General features: G+C 52.6%; 1 protein-coding gene across 1 annotated transcript in view; it reads left to right on the forward strand.

Moving 5' to 3' along the window:
• The window catches only part of MIPEP (mitochondrial intermediate peptidase), an 85,197-nt gene extending 67,535 nt beyond the window's left edge, over positions 1-17,662 (forward strand). Inside the window, exons 17-19 of the mRNA XM_055542534.1 lie at positions 809-930; positions 2,877-2,950; positions 17,404-17,662. Coding sequence (XP_055398509.1) covers positions 809-930; positions 2,877-2,950; positions 17,404-17,501 — 294 coding nt within the window. The 3' untranslated portion in view covers positions 17,502-17,662. The remainder of the gene's footprint in view (positions 1-808; positions 931-2,876; positions 2,951-17,403) is intronic.
• The last annotated feature ends 286 nt before the right edge of the window (positions 17,663-17,948 follow it).

Below are 17,948 nucleotides of genomic sequence, written 5' to 3' on the forward strand. Positions count from 1 at the left end.
ATTTATTAGACACTGATTACCTTAGTTTAGAAACATAGGCTTCAATTTTTTTTTTTTTTTCCTGCCAAACAACTTTCCTGTCAGCTGAAGCATCCATGAAGAGACAGTAGGATTACGCCTGCAGGTCAGGTTTGTTTCAGAGAAGCTTCTTCTGAGGACGGGCTCCGGTAGTAGCGGCTCCGTGCACGCCGGGAGGCTGCCCCTCAGAGCGAGCCCGCTTCCTGCCAGGCAGCCGTGGCGGCTTGTTTTCAGCTCCCGTCCACAGACAGCACGTGCAGGGAGTTCTCCGGGGGAGGCTCTTCCCTGGGAACGCACGTGGCCTTTCTGATGGTGACAGCGTCACTGTGGTCACTGCGGGCCTCTCAGACGGGATCGTGGACGTGTCCAGCTCGTGACTGACGCTCCTAGGCTGGGCCTCCTCTCTCTGTGTCTGTCCGACCCGAGTCCAGCGGCGGTGAGCTTGTATAGGGCAGTCAGGGTCAGGGCGGCTCTCCTGAGGCCTGTGCTGGGCTCGTGGCAGTCGCCTTCCTGCCCTGTCCTCCCCGGTCTCCCAGTCTTGTACGATCCATGTAACCCAGCCCTATTGGCCTTGGGCCGCCCCAGCAACCTCATTTCAGAGGCCCATCTCCACGGATGGTCTCACTCCGGGGTCCTGGGGGCCGAGCCCCAGCCTGCTGGCTGGTGGGGACTTGCGCTCTGGCTTAGAGTGTGACGACGTGGAGGGTGCTGGCGTGAGGGCCACCCTGTCGGGGGAGACGGAGGAACACGTGTGCAGGCTCACCCTCCTTGTGTCTCTTCTGTCCGGCAGGCCTGGCAGCTGCGCTTCAGCCACCTGGTTGGTTATGGTGCCAAGTACTACTCCTACCTGATGTCCAGGGCCGTGGCGTCCATGGTCTGGAGAGAGTGCTTCCGGCAAGACCCTTTCAACAGGTAACAGACCTGGGGGGTTTCACAGCCTGCACCCCTGCATCCAAGGCCAGGTGCCCAGAGCTCACCTGGACCCTGCAGGAAACTGGGCCACTGTGAGCTGGGCGTCCTCCCCCGGGGGCCAGAGAGGCCAGCTCCAGTTCATGAGTCCCGAGAAGGCGTGTCCTTTGAAAGCAGAGCAGTAATTCCCATCTGGGCTTGCAGTCTCTCAGGGCGTCCTTTCCCCTCGCCACACAGATGATGGGGCTAAGGCGGGGGCCTCAGACGCCCCTGGCAGGTACACGTCAGTCCCACATCCGGGGCACAGAGTGTTCTCAGAGGGGAGACAGAGGCTCAGAGGGGGCCTGCGATTGTTCAAGGCATCACAGTGAACAAACCAGACCAAGGTGAAGTCTGCTAATCCCTAGTCCTTCACCCCCCCCAACCCCACCCCCCTCAGCTCTTCATGTCATTTGGCAAAGGCTTGAGTTTTCTCAGCAGTTAATAGTTATTCTCAGTTGAAGCTGATGTGATAGAGTCTCTAAGTGTTTTACAGCCCGGTGCCCACATGCTATTTCATCTCCCACCGTCTGCACCTCCATGAACATTTGGGCTGCTGTGTAGATTTTATTACTTTCAAAGGCTCTAAAGCCTAAATTGAATACCATGAATCAACTTTGGGGATTATAGTTCTTTACTGAAGATTTATATAAAATACGCAAAATACTCTCTTGTTTAAAGGAATCACACTTTACTAGAAAACCACATATCCTTAAGTACATGTGTTCCCCAGCATTTGTACCTTGTTTATGTACGCATTCTCGCCTAGACATGCAGTTGCTATAATTTTATGGACATGTAAAAGTAAGCTAGTAAAAATACTCATTGGACTAGAAAACGTCTAAGCTCTATCAAAAGATCCTTTTTGGTCCCGGTTCTGAAAAGTCTCCAGGCTGGAAGCCAGGCAGCAGAGCCAAGGCTGGCCGGGGCAGCCGTGGGCAGGCGGGCCTCTCGCTGCCTGTCCCTGGCCTCCGCCCATGGTCCTGTCTGGGGCACACGCCACCCCAGCACTCCCTTTAGGACGGAGCCAGGATTAGCATCTGATGTCACCCTGTTTTTGATGCTGAAATGCTAGCAACATTCCAGGTTAGAGACCACAGTCACAAAATCGCCCACATAAAGAGCTTCCAGAAATAGTGGAATGAAAGCATTATTTACTTAACTTTACTTATTTTGCATTAAAGGAGTTGCATTTTCTGTTTTAAAAAGTAGGCTTACCTGGTGTTCAGATGGTAAAAGCGTCTGCCTGCAATGCAGGAGACCCGGGTTCGATCCCTGGGTCGGGAAGATCCCCTGGAGAAGGATATGGCCACCCACTCCAGTACTCTTGCCTGGAAAATTCCATGGACGGAGGAGCCTGATAGGCTATAGTCCATGGGGTCGCAAAGAGTCGAACACAACTGAGCAACTTCACTTTCACTTTCAGCACTAAATAACTTGTTTTCAGGTGTCACTAGTTTGGAGAATTTCTGTCTGTAAGAACGCCTCCAGTCTGCCTATTTTGCTGTCCCCTCGGTCTCTGACCGTGCCAAGGCCTCTCCTGGACGTTTTTTGCCTTCACTTTTGCGTCACTGTTATCCTTCTGTTTGCTGGGTGTCATCTCCAATTCTTTGCTGAGAGAATGGCATAAATGATTTCAAATCTCTCCTCTTCACTGAAGTAATCCTAAAGATGATGGAAGAGGAGATGTGTAACACACAATCCTTTCTACAAAGCGCACGCTTGTTACAAACAAAGTGAAAACTAGAGTTGTCCTCTTAGAGTGAACGTATCACTGCTGGTCTCTGTAGAGTAAGGTGAAGATAGGAATCGGATGTTTAGAAACCAGAAGATGATGGAGGGTGTCTTCATCTGGGGGTTCAGGTATGTGGAGGGTGTCTGAAGGTGTGCTAACAACCCCGTCTCTACAGGGCGGCGGGGGAGCGCTATCGCCGGGAGATGCTGGCCCACGGCGGGGGCAGGGAGCCCATGCTTATGGTGCAAGGTGAGCCGAAGTGAGACACGCGCTAAGGTTTTTGAGCTGTATGTGTGTTTGTTTTGCATCATCTGTGATGAAAGCTGTTCATATTTTGTTTTTTCTTTTAAAGAGAGGATACTTCAGCCTTGCACGTGGCTGTGAGGGTGTCTCACTGTGTCCCCAGATGACAAGTCAGTGACTGACTGACTTAGATGAGGGAAATATTTCAGGCTTTAGCTCTCAAAATGTTACTAACACGCTAATCGGAAACTTGTTGCAAATTCTCAGAAAATTTGCCTTAGCTTTTGATGAACGGTTACAGTGGGTAGCCTAAAGAACTCATTTCTTATCTCTCATGAAAGCCCAGCTATATACACTTAGAAATTCCATGGCATCAGTGTGGGGTTTTTTTACTTGTTTAAAAATTAGAACCTACTTAAGTCTGCTCTGTGACATAGCACAGTGCTTGTTTTCCTGTGCGTTTTAGACGAAAATCTAATTGTGAATGGGAGAGACTGTCACGGTATTTCAAGGAGAGGTGGGTGGTGCTGGTGTCTCGGGGTGTGGGCATCACCATGGCGGGTCCTCTGACGGTGCAGCAGGAGGAGACCCTGAGTGGGGCGGCGCTGTTTTCAGGCTGAGCCCCGCGGTCCTGCTAGTGAGGGGTGAGGTGATGTCTGCTGCCCGGGTCTGTACTGCTGTCCTCGTGGGAAGGGCTGCATCCATCCCAGCCCCGTGGCTGAGAGCTGCTGCCTGGGTCTGCACGACTGTCCTCACGGGAAGGGCCGTGTCCATTCCGGCCCTGCGGCTGAGAGCTGCTGCCGTGCCTGGCGCTGGAGGCAACCCTGAGTGTACAGCCCTCCTGGGAGGGTACACACATCCAGGCTCAGTTTACCCGACGCCGCGGCAAGCGTGTACGTGGGTCAGCCAGCCCAGCCCTGCCATGCTTCGGGGTGAGCCCTGGCCTCCCCTCAGGATCACCTCGGGGCACCCTCGTGATGAGGCACTGACGGCTGACTCTCCCAAGTAGCCCCCTGAGGAGGCTGTTCCTTCTGCCCTCCCGCTGGTGGGGTCAGCTCAGAGCCAGCCTGCACGTGGCAGGGAGCAGCAGAGCCAGGCTCAACCCTGTGCCTTTGGAGCCCAGGACAGCCGGCTACACATTCCGTGTGGACTCAGGTAAACGTGCGCGCACTTGGCTGGCGGGCCGTGGAGACGGGCAGCCCGCTGTGACGGGGGTCCTGGGCGAGTGCTCCCAGCGGCGGCACTCAGTGCGCCCCTCCCGATGCCACGTCTGCACGCTCACGCATGTAAACATGAGCCCACGTACAGCCCCAGCCAGAGGAGAATACCAAATCCTTTTCAGAGTTTCCTCTTTCGGTGTATTTTTTTCCTCTGCTTCTAAGATTGCTGTGTCATCTCTCCAGCAAGTCTGTTCTTCATATGAAACATTTTTGTGTCAGGAACCTTAGTATTTTTCCACGCTGAAACTCATACTCACAAGAGAAAAGCAAGCCTGTGGTTCAGACTAGAGAAGATAGAGCATCCAGATCGCAGTTGGCTCTGCTCACGGGCACTAGCATCTTCCTGATACCAACTCCCAAGACCCACTCCTCCACACGCTTAGTTACCTGGCAGATGAACAGAGGGTGTGACGCCTGCTGTCACCCCACAGGGTGGGATTTGTAGGACAAGACCATCGGGGGCATCCCCTCGTCTGTGTGCGTGCGGCCAGCCTGAGCCCCAAAGCAGGACTGTCCTGGACTGTGGCTCAGAGCCTTGGGCAGTGATGGACAAGTCAGAGTTGGAGGGACAGCTCAATCTAGCTGGTCTTACTCTTCTATGAAAACGTAGGTGCTTCGTCTATTCTAACTACTTACTAGGGACACATCAAGGTTTCTCTTAACTAGTGGGAGGTAAAGAAACAGAGCCCTTACTCTTAAGTTGAGTGCCTCTGTGACCAAATAACAACTGATTAACCTCCTGACTGAGCTAAGAGTGAGCATTTGAGAGGAGCCTCAAGCCACTCGTCAGTCAGGACTCGCTGCGTCATGCTTGGGATCTGAGTGACGAACACGGCACAGGTGAGCTTTAAGGTTACTCACTCAGCGGGCAGGGTCTGCACAGATCTCCACACACGCGGGCTTCTCTCCTAACTCTGCCCAGGAGCCTTGGGATAAATCCACAGAATCCCTCTCAAAACTCTAAATGCCACTTGAAGAAAACAAAATCGTAGTTAAAAAGCATTTCCTTCCTCAAAGGGGTTGGGGGGAAATCCTTACACAGTAAAACAGAAGTGGATCTGCAGGTAGCAGCTCTGGCGCTTTACTAAATTACTCCAGATAGTCAGTTTCCCTAAGGGAGACAAAGTGTGGTTTATTTGCAGGGCAGGAAATGAACACACAGACTTAGAGAGTGGGCTTGTGAACTTGGTGGGGGAAGGCGAGGGGGACGAATCCAGAGAGTACCATTGACACACATACACGCCCCATATGAGACAGCTCGCTAGTGGGGAGCTGCTGTGTAACACGGGGAGCTTAGTCCGCTGCTGTGTGATGACCCAGAGGGCTGGGATGGGAGGGTCGGAGGGAGCCTTAAGAGGGAGGGGATATATGTGTACTTACAGCTGATTGACATTGTTGTACAGCAGAAGCTAACACAACATTGTAAAGCAATTATCCTCCAATTAAAAAGAAAAAGGGTGGGTTATCTATGAAGCCCATGACAGAGTATCATAGTTATCAGATGCTTTGTTGATGCTATCAAATATTTGCTGACGGAGAAGGCAATGGCACCCCACTCCAGTACTCTTGCCTGGAATATCCATGGACGGAGGAGCCTGGTGGGCTGCAGTCCACGAGGTCGCTAGGAGTCGGACTCAACTGAGCAACTTCACTTTCACTTTTCACTTTCATGCACTGGTGAAGGAAATGGCAACCCACTCCAGTGTTGTTGCCTGGAGAATCCCAGGGACAGGGGAGCCTGGTGGGCTGCCATCTATGGGGTCACACAGAGTTGGACACAACTGAAGTGACATAGCAGCAGTAGCAAGGCATGTATTAGCACTTTTGGAGTCCCAGGAAGCTCTCTCTGAATATTATTGCCATGACATGAGTTACGCCTTTTGCCTATACTCAGTTTCTCCCTTTAAATTACAATCTAAAACATTGGCACAGCTGTAATAAAATGATGCTATATGCAGGGGGGAAAAAAAAAACCACTTCTTTCTAATCTTCAAGTTGAAATTATGTCCTTATCTTGTTTTAAACACATCCATAGCACATATAAGGAGGACGTTTTAAGCAGAATATTTAGTTAATCCTGCACTAAACACAAGATGGCAACACCTGACCAAATGCAAGAATTCTGGGGTAAGTTGCAATCTTTGCACATTCCATACCCCGCAGTGTTCTCTGGTTTAAGCATCACATTTCTTGGTAAAAAGAGAACTTACTTTTTGCTTAAAATAAAACCATGACGATATATGCTATATTCATTTTGTCATTTTCAAAAGCATACTAGAAAACTTTAGGTGTGCTGTGGTGAACAGTTTCTCTCACAAGCTCTTCAGAAATGGAATGGTTCTCCAGGAAGAAGATAAGCATGCAAGTGAGGTGGTACCTGGTGCCCCCGAGCAGGCTGGTGGGATCGGAGAGGTACTGTCTCACAGTCTGAGGAGAGAGGTGAACTCCTCACAGGAGGGTCTGTCGTCCCTTGCAGACCACTCTTTCTTCCATGTTATCCAAAGTTCTTGAGTAAGTGGCCCTTGTTTTGTTCCTAGGTTCAGATTTTATGTTTAAATGACTAGAAAAACCCAACGTGTTGAAAAACCTTCCCTTCTCATGCCTCCTGCCCTGCTGCTCTCTGAACCCTGTGACCCCGGTCCTGCCCCCCATCCCCACGGACCCCAAGGCTCACGCCCCTCACACGTCTTCCTCAGCTCAGCTGTAACGTCTGACTTGAGTCTGGGTGGGTCTTAGACTTGTGAGGATGTCAGGGGCCTGAACCTGGAGGCCTCAGTGATTCCCCAAAGTCTGTGTTGTGTTTAATACCACATCCTAACTCTTCCCATTGGCAAGCCCTGTCTGACACCCCTGACCAGCAGTGAACTTCTCTGTCCCGTGTATTTTCGTGAGCTCCTTGACTCCGTGGCGGATCCATCCCCTTCGTGTGCGGGCATGCTCCAGCATGCTGGCCCCTGGATGAGGCTGACCGAAGCCACGTATGCACCCTGCCCGCTGGGTCTCACGTTTCTACCGCTAGTTGTAGGTCCCGGTGCCCGCTGCAGCCTCTGCACAGAGTTCTGTGGGGACAGGAAAGGGCAAAGCCCAAGAGTTTAGTCTTTCAAGTGGTTATTTTTAAAAGTTAAACAGCTTTATTCCTGTTCCCCTTTCCAGAAAAGAAACTCGTAGCTTTATGACTTCTGGCCAAAAGCAGTGTGCCCATAGACAGAGAATGTTCTAACTTGACAGAGTTTTAAAAAGCACCAAACATCAGATAAGATGAAAAGAAATGTAGATAAATGAGTCAGTTCTCAGTGAAACTCCCTTCAGTTTTTCTGTGTTGCCAGACTGACTCATGGAACCCGAGTCTAGAAGCCCACAGGGCCTCTCCGTAAGCTGATTAAAATCATAATACCTTACATTTTTGCCGAGCTCTGTGGTTTTCAAAACACATTCGTTTTTGCCCTAATTATCCTATATCATCTCTTCTAACTTGTTGCATATTATTTTTATTCAAGAAACAAGTCAGAATTTGTGGTTTGTATATTCCATAGGGCTACCCTTGTCCCTGTGTGTAAAGAGAACTTTGCTTTCCCATAGAAGCCTCCTTGGTCCGGGAGCACTCAAGCTTGTTCCAACACCTTCCTCTAGGGGAGAAGGTCTGACGCCCTCCCTGCTGGAGGGTCAGGGCTGGCCGGGGGTCCCCGCCTGGGAGAGGACCATGTGCTCAGGAGCACGCATGGTCTGGTGTGTGTGTGTGTCAGGGGAGCCCGGCTCCCGATAAATGAACGCACAGTGGCCAGAACGTCAACAATTTGAGCAAAAAAGTAAATAAGAGTCCCTTGGACTGCAAGGAGATCCACCCAGTCCATTCTAAAGGAGACCAGTCCTGGGTGTTCTTTGGAAGGAATGATGCTGAAGCTGAAACTCCAGTACTTTGGCCACCTCATGCAAAGAGTTGACTCATTGGAAAAGACTCTGCTGCTGGGAGGGATTGGGGGCAGGAGGAGAAGGGGATGACAGAGGATGAGATGGCTGGATGGCATCACCGACTAGATAGACATGAGTCCTGCGATTCACGGGGTCGCAGAGTCGGACACGACTGAGCAACTGAACTGAACTGAAGGCAGCGTTGGAACATCACACAGAGTAGACAGCATGAGTGCACCCTGACAGGAGTGACTGAATAAACAAACGGTATGGACATCTCATGCGGGCGAACTCGGGTGTGTGCTGCAGGAATGCCCCCCCTCGAGGCACTGGGCACTGTGTCCCCTGAGTGTGGGCCACATGGTGACCCCTTTTTCCATCCTGTGCTCTGGAAGGAAGGGAGGAACACTGCCTGCCTGGTGTTCACGGTCAGCACCAGCGAGTCGTGTTGATCCCGACCCCTGGGGCGACGTGAGGTGATGGACGCCCCTCCTGGGTCCTCGTTCCCAGGTGGTCACAGTCAGGGCCCTGAGCAGAGTGTCGACTCTCAGAGGAGGTGGCGGATGGGCCCCACTGTGCCAGCCCCGCAGAGGGGCCGCCTGCAGGCTCTATTAGGCGAACGCACTTACGTGTTTACCTAGAAGGCCAGATGTTTCTCAGGCCATTAAAAACGTGATTATGGGGGGTCCAACAAGATGGTGAAGTAGAGGAGGGCGTGGGACTCACCTTCCCCAAGAATGCATCAGAAATCCATGCACACGTGCAGTGATTCCCACTGGAACCTGGAGACTGGCGGCAGGACTCGTGCGCGGGCAGCTGAGGGAGTGGGCACAGAGCTCAGGCCTGCACCCTGGGACCCCTCCCAGGGACTCAGGGAGGCAGAGACCATGCACTGGGGAGCGGGCCCCGCCTTCTAGGGCACAGGAAGCCACACAGCACAGCCCCACGACAGCGCGGGGACAGGCTGTGAGGGACAGAGGGGCCTGTGCCCGAGGCCGTGTCAGCCAAGGGCAGTGCCTGCGGGTACCCCGGCTCCAGCCCCGGCCTCCGTGGCAAGTCCCGTGCAGGAAGAAGGGGAAGCACCCCAGAGCAGAGAGGGCCCGGGCCTGATCTCGGGGCTCCTCTCCAGCATCCTGGGGTCAGACCCCACCCCCCAGTAGGGCAGTGATGGCCACCGAGCAGAAAGGAAGCCTTACTTCACGCCTGCCTCCAGTCCCACCACAGCAACAGCTTCCAGCTCACCTGAGCAAACGCACAACGCCTGTCCAGGTCAGAGCCAGCTCTCCCCACAAAGGCATCAGACTCGCACGGTCTGTACAGGAACGCACCCTCGTAACAACAGCCCTTCAACAGGTCCTGTTTCACCTGAAGTCACAGAGGCAGAGGACGTGCTCTCAGTTAAAAAGCAAGAAAAAACCCTGAAAAATAAACAACAAATTACAAATGTATCAGATAAAGAGAGTTGAAAATGTTGGTAATAAAAATGTTAACTGAAATAGAGAAAAGAATACACGAGCACAGTGAGAATTTTAATAAGGAACTAGAAAATGTGAAAAATACCCAAGCAGAAATGAAGAAATTGAGTAACTGAAATTAAAAGACACTGGAAGGAATGAGTAGCAGACGGAGTGATACAGAGGAGTGATACAGAGGAGCGCAGAGGGATCTGGGAGAGAAGACGACGGGCATCACGTGGTCACCACAACAGACACAGGTAACAGAAGAGTTAGAGAGACCTGAGCCTGCAGGACAGGCCTCCTGTCGAGGGGTAAGGAGGCTCTGGATGTACCCCTCCCATTCGTGGGTATCAGACCCGAGTCTGCCGCCACATCCCCCCCACCGCCCCGCCCTGCCCCGTCATCTGTCTTGGAGGCAGGCAGCATTCTGTACAGCACCTCCTTCCAAGAGCTCATCACATTCTCTGCTTATAAACAGCATGGGTCAAACCTTCAGTGAACAGAGGTGCAAAGACCTAAAAGTGAAGACAAGGTCAGTGTTTCCAATACAGGATAACCAAGAAGAGAAGTTACCCTCCCGGAAACAGTGCAGCTTTTCGTTTTTCTAAACAAACGGGTTGTGGGATCCCAGGAATTGTTGACAAAGCAGTCAGATAACCGCAGACACAGGCCAGAAACGGATGGGTGTTTCCTAGAGCTGGGGTGTGGGTGACAGTTTTGCCCGGGTAGGAGGAGTCGCTTTCCCAGGAAGGGACAGGTCTTTCTGTCTGTAAATGTGGCCCCGGAGCCTTCATGGTCCTTGCATTTTCCTGCTGTTGATGTTGTCAGTGTTCCAGTGAATAATTTCAACCAACATACGTTTTGCTAGCAATGAAAAAAAGCCCCTGGGGAAGGTAACTTGTGAGCAGAATTTAACTTGTACTGTGTTGACCGCACTTTGCGTTGCACACTGCATGTGTTCAAGTCCCAGCGAGTGGCCGTGTCCACTGCACGCTCCCTGCGGCTACGGTCCAGCCCCTCTTCTCCCCCAGGCAGCCCGGGCTCCTACCCCACAGCTCCGGGTGAGCTGCTTGGTCACAGTCGCAGCATGGCAGCACAGCACAAGGAGTCGCTCTCAGGACAGGTTGGGGGCGGTGACAGGGTGACCAGCCCCTAACAGGCCGGCGTTTGCACTGGGAGGTGTGACCGCCTTCACAAAAGTAAGGCCGAGGCCCTTCCCCTCGCCCCCTAGGATGCAGAGCCCTCAGCGACCTGCAGGGCGAGGGCCGCGAGCCTCAGGCATCCCAGGGAGGAGCCCTGCTCAGCTTCCAGTGGAGGGATGGAGACACATTTGCTAACCAGCTCTTGAGATGTCCAGAGAGCACAGAGAAGGGATGTTTCTCTGGGTTTAACCAGGTTAGCTCCCAAAACGTCATTTGCAAGGTGTCTCCTAGTGACTGAGTCTTTCCGACCGTCTCTAAAGAAACCCTCTCCTTGCGACTCTGTACGTAACGTCAGTAATAACGAAACTAGATTAAGGATGACTGTACCTAAACCTGATTTTCTCATTTAGTAGTTCATCTTTACATTAAAGTCGGTAAGACAGGACAGCCCTCCCTTAATGTCCAAGTCTGCATGTCTCAAATACTCTACCCCATCACGTAAGTTGGGGTACGTCAAGTAAGCCCTCTCCTTTCGGCACTGCGTGTGTTTAGCGGCAGGCTCGGGACAACAGCTGAACTCCACTCACATCCTCCCTTCAATCAGTTTAAACAAAACAGAGCTTTAATTTTAAAGATTTTTGAAAGGTTAAATCACACCCTCAAAATAACTGTATAATTTCAGCCCTACATTTTTGTCTTCTTCCTGCACTTTCTTTTCCCTTCAGGATGAGCATTTTATTAAAATGTTGCAGTAGCCTTGTACCCCAGTTTTCCTAAAATACTTGACATTGGATATTAGCCATTAAGACTGACTTCTGCTGCTTTTGTATCTAGAGTTGAATGGACAGGAGGGGGAAAGCTGCTGGCAAGAGAAGCACAGTGAGAGCCACACTGACCCCGGGGCCGGGGCCGCCCATGCTGAGCGCGCTGCGTGTGTCCCCTCGTGTCTGTGGTCCCAGGGTGCTCGGGTGACCCTGTGGAGACGGGACTAGAAGAGTTGAAGCCCAGGCGCTCCCCACCCCCGCGTTGTGTGGACTGCTAATGTCTCGGTCTTCTCCGGTAGACCAGGGCGCGCTCCTGTTGGGCACAGTTGTGTGCGTGTCGGTGCCGCACCTGCTGGCCACTCTGTCACCACGGTCGGCAGCTGAGTCGCCTCGTACCCTGATGCTCAGATGACAGTCTCGGTGCCCCGGGCAGGATGTCCCAGGGATGGAGGTGATGGTGTCTCTGTCTTCCACACAGCAGTGGTTTCACAGCAGTGAGATCTCATTCAGTGAGGACACACGTGTGCGCGCTCACAGGCAGACCGCGGTCCTGACCACACACTGGCCAGCAGAACCTCCTCTTCTTGCGCAGAGAACAGGAATGAGGGAGCAAAGCGTGTCGGGAGAGCAGATGCAGGATGCAGCGGCTCGGGGCGACCACAGTGTCAGTAACGGGTGAATGGCAACCAGAGTCACAGCCGTGTGAACAGAACCTCAGTTCCCCGGAAGGAGCACCGGGGTGCTCCAGGCTGTAGCCTCCCTTTCGTAAAAGCACTGAAAGGCTTTTTTTTTTTTTCAGAGGGCGTGGATGTGTTTGATGTGTGGGTGTGTTTGTTTAAGGAAGATGTGGAGCTTCAAAAGGCAAAATGTTTTTTAACCCAGAAAGGTACTTAGTAAATGGAATTGTTAAATCCGACGATGAAACTGGGATAAACTAATGAGGAACAGGGCACGTCCGCAGCTCCACTTCCCACGTCCGCTCCCACCTGGCTGGACATGAGGGGCCCGGCCGCCCACAGGCAGGGCCTGGGGCAGAACCCAGCTCCGAACAGCACAGGTACTGCCCGGCCGAGGGGCTGGGGAGGTTTTCAGTTCAAAGGAGGAACGGAGTTTCCCTTCTGGCTGATGTCCTCATTTTCCCGGGACCAACAGTAGGTAGTGGAACCACCTTTAGAGAAGAGCGTGGGCAGCCCAGTGTGGAACCCAGGAAACTTCGGAACAAGAGAGAGAGAGGAGCCAGGCATCTGAGCCCCAGGAGAGCTGGTCCTCGGGTGAGCTCTGACCTCAGAAAGCTCACTTCACACAGCCAGGCCAACTCGGGCTACAGTTCCCATCTATCTGGCTGAGTTTGGCACATAAAGTTATCTCAGCATGAAAAGTGGCCGAGAACTGTTGGGATGGGTGTTCAGAGCTGGTCCTCAGGTGAGCTCTGACCTCAGAAAGCTCACTTCACAAAGCCAGGCCAACTCGGGCTACAGTTCCCATCTATCTGGCCAAGTTTGGCACATAAAGTTATCTCAGCATGAAAAGTGGCTGAGAACTGTTGGGATGGGTGTTCAGACCCGAGGGCAGTCCGCAGTCCGTATGGATGACCTTCAGTTTGGCACATCCCATGAACTATTGGGATGGTTGTTTAGACCTGAGGGCAGTCTACGGTCTGCGTAGATGATCCGTGGTCCAGCGCATCCCATGAACTCTTGGGATAGGTGCTCAAATCCGAGGGCAGTCCACGGTCTGCGTGGATGACCCATGGTCCAGCACACCCCATGAACTGTTGGGATGAATGTTTAGGTCCAAGGGTGGTCCACGGTCTGCGTGGATAACCCATGGTCCGGCGCATCCCATGAACTGTTGGGATGGGTGTTCAGGCCCAAGGGTGGTTCGTGTGGATGACCCACAGTCCGGCGCATCCCATGTTGCTGGAGCCACGGCAGCTGAGTGTGTGGGCCAGTCATAGGCCATCTCAGTGCTTCTGGTCCCTTCTTGTTTAAGTTGTGGTAAAGTGTGTATGACCCAAAATGTCCCATTCTTACCGCTGTGAACGTGCAGTTCAGTGCGCCTCAGCCCCGTGTGGCCATCGCCACTGTTCATCCCCAGGACTCCTCCCCATCCCCATGTTCTCTTCAGTAAACCTTGTATCACAGCTGCTAACAGGTAGAAAATGGGTTGATTTTAGTTACCACGTTTGTTTCCTTCTTTCCCAAGATAAAGTTGTGTCATCAAAAGCAGATGGAAAAGCCAGAGAATACAAAGCAAGCTGTGATTCATTAGCTGGATAATCAGCTTGGGATTGTGTCCGATGATAAAACCCTAAATACTTGATCACAGACAGCATTTTGAAATTCAACTTGTGCAGAAAAGAAGCAACCTCATCCTTCAGCCCTTGAACTTTCACTCTGATGGTTCTTGTTACCAGTTACAGGGCCTTTCCCACGTGTTCAGTGCACATTATTCAATTCTTACAGAAGTCAAGCTGTGTAGACGACACTCTGCTGGTTTTCTGGTCTTTAGACACACACCTCACTCACCAGTCGGCCTCCGCTCAGGCTGCCTCTTGCGGGAGTGAGTCTCGGAAGTCCAGTCTGGGCTGAAGGCCTTGAACCGGGTGCTTGACCAGGGTTACTCACCAAGCTCTGGCTGTAACCACCAGTGCCCCCTTTAGAGGCACCTTCAGTCTTGTTCAGGAAAGGAGGAATTTATCTTTCTGCTGTATTCCTCCTTGCTAACCCTTCAGAAGGAGACTTGGGGACAGTCAGCAGAGAGAACAGCCAGAAATTTGAGGTTGTAAGATGCTGGGCTAAGCCAAGGAATGTTCCCTTCGGCCTGAAAGCCCAGTGTGCCTGGCGCTGGCCCCCACGGCAGCTCCCCTGGGGTGTTCAGAGCTGGGCTGTGGTCCCTAAACAGATGACGCCTGTAGGCCTTAACTCTCATAGAAACCTGGCTGACGTACCTTCATTTGAGCCAAGTACCGGCACTGTGCCTGAAATGTAGGAGTATGCTTGGCTTTTATCTCTGATTTAGAAAGAACTGGGGGGTGACCCACCCTGGCCGCCTCAGGTGTTGCAGGCCTGGCCTCGTGGGTGTAGGGGCCACACCCGCCCCTCTCATGGGCTCCGGGACACACACGCAGCCCTTGAGCGCCTGCCACACCATGAGGCCCATAGACAGAAGGGCAGATCCTTCCAGTTCCACCAGGAAAGAAGCAATTTCAGGAGGAACCACGCACTCGAGAGAGCATCCCCGTCTTCTTGCCCTACCCCCAGCACACCCCCCACCACAGCAGGTGGGGCTGGGGGCAGAGACGGACTCTCCCCTGTCTCAGGCCAAGACAGCTCTCACTGCCCGCCAGTGACCTTAGAGAAGAGATCTGATAGTAAAGCTTGCCTGTATGTCACCTGTTTCTGATATCTGTGGAAAGATGTGGTTATTTAAATGAGAAAAGAAAGAGCAGAAAGCACTTGCTTTTACTCCAAACCCTGGGTCTAGAAAGTTGGTCCTCAAACAAAAATATCAGTGTCCCCCGGGTGTCATTAAATTCTCTTTAATAACTTGTGAACTAATCTCTGTATCAGGTGGGAATATTTTTGAAAGAAACCACCAACTCAGGCTGACCAAACAGAAAGGAATTTGGGGGAACAGTGCAGAGGCGGCCGCAGAGTCGGGGTGAAGCAAAAGCCAGCTGAGAAAGCAGCTTCTGGGCTCCATGTCGGGGTAGGCGAGCCACTCGGGCGCCTGTACCACCTCACTGCCCTGGTGTCCACAGGCCTCCCATCATTGTGACCGGGAGTGGGTCCCTGGGGGGCACAGGGCTGGCACCAAGCTGGGTTAGGAAGGCAGGAGGCCCCGTACCTGGGGCCCAGCTGCCCCCCAGATGCCCCAGTGTGGTGGCCAGGATGGCGTCCCCTGCGGGCACACACATAACCCGCAGCTGGCAGCCCCTGAGTGGCAGGCTACGGCGCTGCACACAGGCCAGCACCCAGCTCGGGTGGGGCCCCCAGAGCCCACCCCGGAACCCCTAGAGACCCTAGTTCACTGCCGTCAGGCCTGGAACAGCCTCCCAGTCCTCCAGGGTCGTGAACACACTGGTTTAGCAGAGCAGTCGAGACAGGAACGTTCGGGCTTGCCCCAGGTTTTATCAGCTCGTTCGCCTCTCGGGGAAAAGGAGGAGGAAAATAAATGAAATCGTCATCGTAACTGCTTTACAGGCTATTCCCTGTGGGCCTGTGGAGGGCGGGCAGGTGGGACTCTTCTTCCCTGAGGGTTCCCTGCAGCCGGTCTGTCTTACACCGCCACCCACGTGTCCCTTTGAGGGGGAAAGTTACCCTCGGTTTTGTTTTACAGTCTCAGCTCCCCGCGCCCCCCACCCCTGCCCTCCAGAGAATGCGTGTCAACTCCACTCACTCTGGACTTGGCCCTCCAGCAGGTTCTGGGGGTGCCTACAAAACTGCTCATCTCATCACCACCCTTTTAAGACTTAAGACTTGACACAGAGACCATCTTCACCAGCTTTATAAAAAAAATCCACGTGTTGCTGGAATCTTTACCATCTACGTATGTAAATGCTAAATTCAGTTTTTCTTATTTGTGGAACTGCCTGAAAACATTTTGTTTTTAATTCCCTGTGTAGAAGTTGTTAGTTCATGTTGACACTTGCAAACACTAGACCTAACTAAAGCGAGGACACTGCAGCCGTGTGGCAGGAGCATTCCTGCCCTGGTAAGTGGTGCATCCTCTCTAAACCTTCATCTTCACTGGTCGCAGCACACACACCACGGGCCAACCACTCCTCTTGGGCCAGGTTTTAGTTAAAACTCCCCCGAGCGTGTGTGCATTTCTCTGCTTGCCCCACGGCGGCCGTCCTCTGAGACGCAGAAGTGGCTGCAGGTGGCCCTGGAGTGGGTGTGGCCCCGAGGTGGTGGGTCCTGTGTCCGTGGACAGCTGGTGGTGGTAACAGGAACACTTCAAGGGACTGGCGGCCGCGCTCCACTGCACAGGTCAGCCCCACCTTCTGACAGTTCTAACCATTTAATTAGAAGCAGTTTGTAATTACAGGATGTTTCAAATGTTACAAGGAAGGGAATGGTGAAACAGGATTACACATCTGACCAAAAGTCATGTTTCAGTGTTTGCCCCACAACTATTCTTTGTATAAGAACCCTGGCCCGTAGGAAATGCGCAAACGGGGTTTACTGCTCTGCTTACGTGAAAGCCTGCGTCTCAAAGACGCGGAGTGGAAGGCGCTGCCTGGCCATCGTCAGAGCCGTCACATCCCATGACCATTTGACTGTAAAAAAAAAATTGCTTTGAACTTTAGTTTTGCAATTAAAGACACAGCAACAAAATTCTCTTCGAATAGCCGTCGTTATTCCTCAGATGGTCCCTGTGATGGAGATGTGAGGACCTGGATTTGAATGCAGACGAAAGTGTGTTGGGCTGTGGTGAGAACATGACGGCATCCGTATTGTTCCTGAGCACATGGGGTCTCGTGAGGGGCTGTCAAGGACGTGTTGGCCCTGCTGCTCTGTGTCCACTGTACAATCCAGGCCTTGGCCAGCCCCTGTGGCCGTGTTCCCCAGTGAGGGTGACCGTGTCTGTGGGTCCAGCCCTAGGCCTGCCCGAAGCTCTCTATGTTCCACTGCAGATGGTGGCCTGGGTGGGAGCACCCCCGGCCCCCAAACGTGGTTCCTTGCACTCCTGGTCAAGTGGGCTCCAAGGGTATAGTAATATCTCCAAAACATATTTGAGTCTAAATCTCTAAGCTAAGCGTTGGTGAGATAGTATAAAAAAGGCAGTAAAACAAGAAACCGCTCAGAGCCCAGGCACTGCCTGGACACTCTGAAACAGCCTTGTTCCCAGCTCACGGCTCCCGAGGCTGAGCGTCCCCGACCGTGTGGACGTGCTGTCCGTCTCTGTCGCTCTGTGCTGTCCCTGAGCGAGCTGGCTGACCGTCTGTCTCTCCGTTGGCAGGTATGCTTCAGAAGCGTCCTTCTATCGACGACTTCGTAAACACCCTCGTTTCCGACCTGGACCTAGACTTCGAGACGTTCCTCATGGATTCTACGTGAGGGAGACACCTGAGTCCTTTAGATCAGGGTCATGGTGACGCTGATTCTGTCATAAGTGCTGCAGCTACAAACACTTGTTTCTGAGTTCCGTATTCACTTCTGTGATAACGTCAAAAGCCTCAAATCCGTGGATCTTGGAATAAATAATTTTTTTTTTAAATTATGCTGGCTTTTAGCTTGTTTGGCAGATTCTGCATGATTTCTTAAGACAACTGTATAGGTGGCTGAAAGTGGAGCAGTCAGTTACGGCGGTGGAGAAACCACGTGTGGTCTCCACAGTGCGTGTGAGCGGCTGCCCTGTCTCCTCCCGCGAGGTCAGGGATGGACCGCACAGGCGCACCTCTGACCTGACGAGGAATACACGGAACTGCAGCGCAGCAAGGGAGTCGTGTGTCAAGTTCAGCCTCCGACGAATCTGGAACCAGATGCAGACGCTGTCTCTGTCCT

Source organism: Bubalus kerabau, chromosome 12 (assembly GCF_029407905.1).
Source record: "Bubalus kerabau isolate K-KA32 ecotype Philippines breed swamp buffalo chromosome 12, PCC_UOA_SB_1v2, whole genome shotgun sequence".
Lineage (NCBI taxonomy): Eukaryota > Metazoa > Chordata > Mammalia > Artiodactyla > Bovidae > Bubalus > Bubalus kerabau.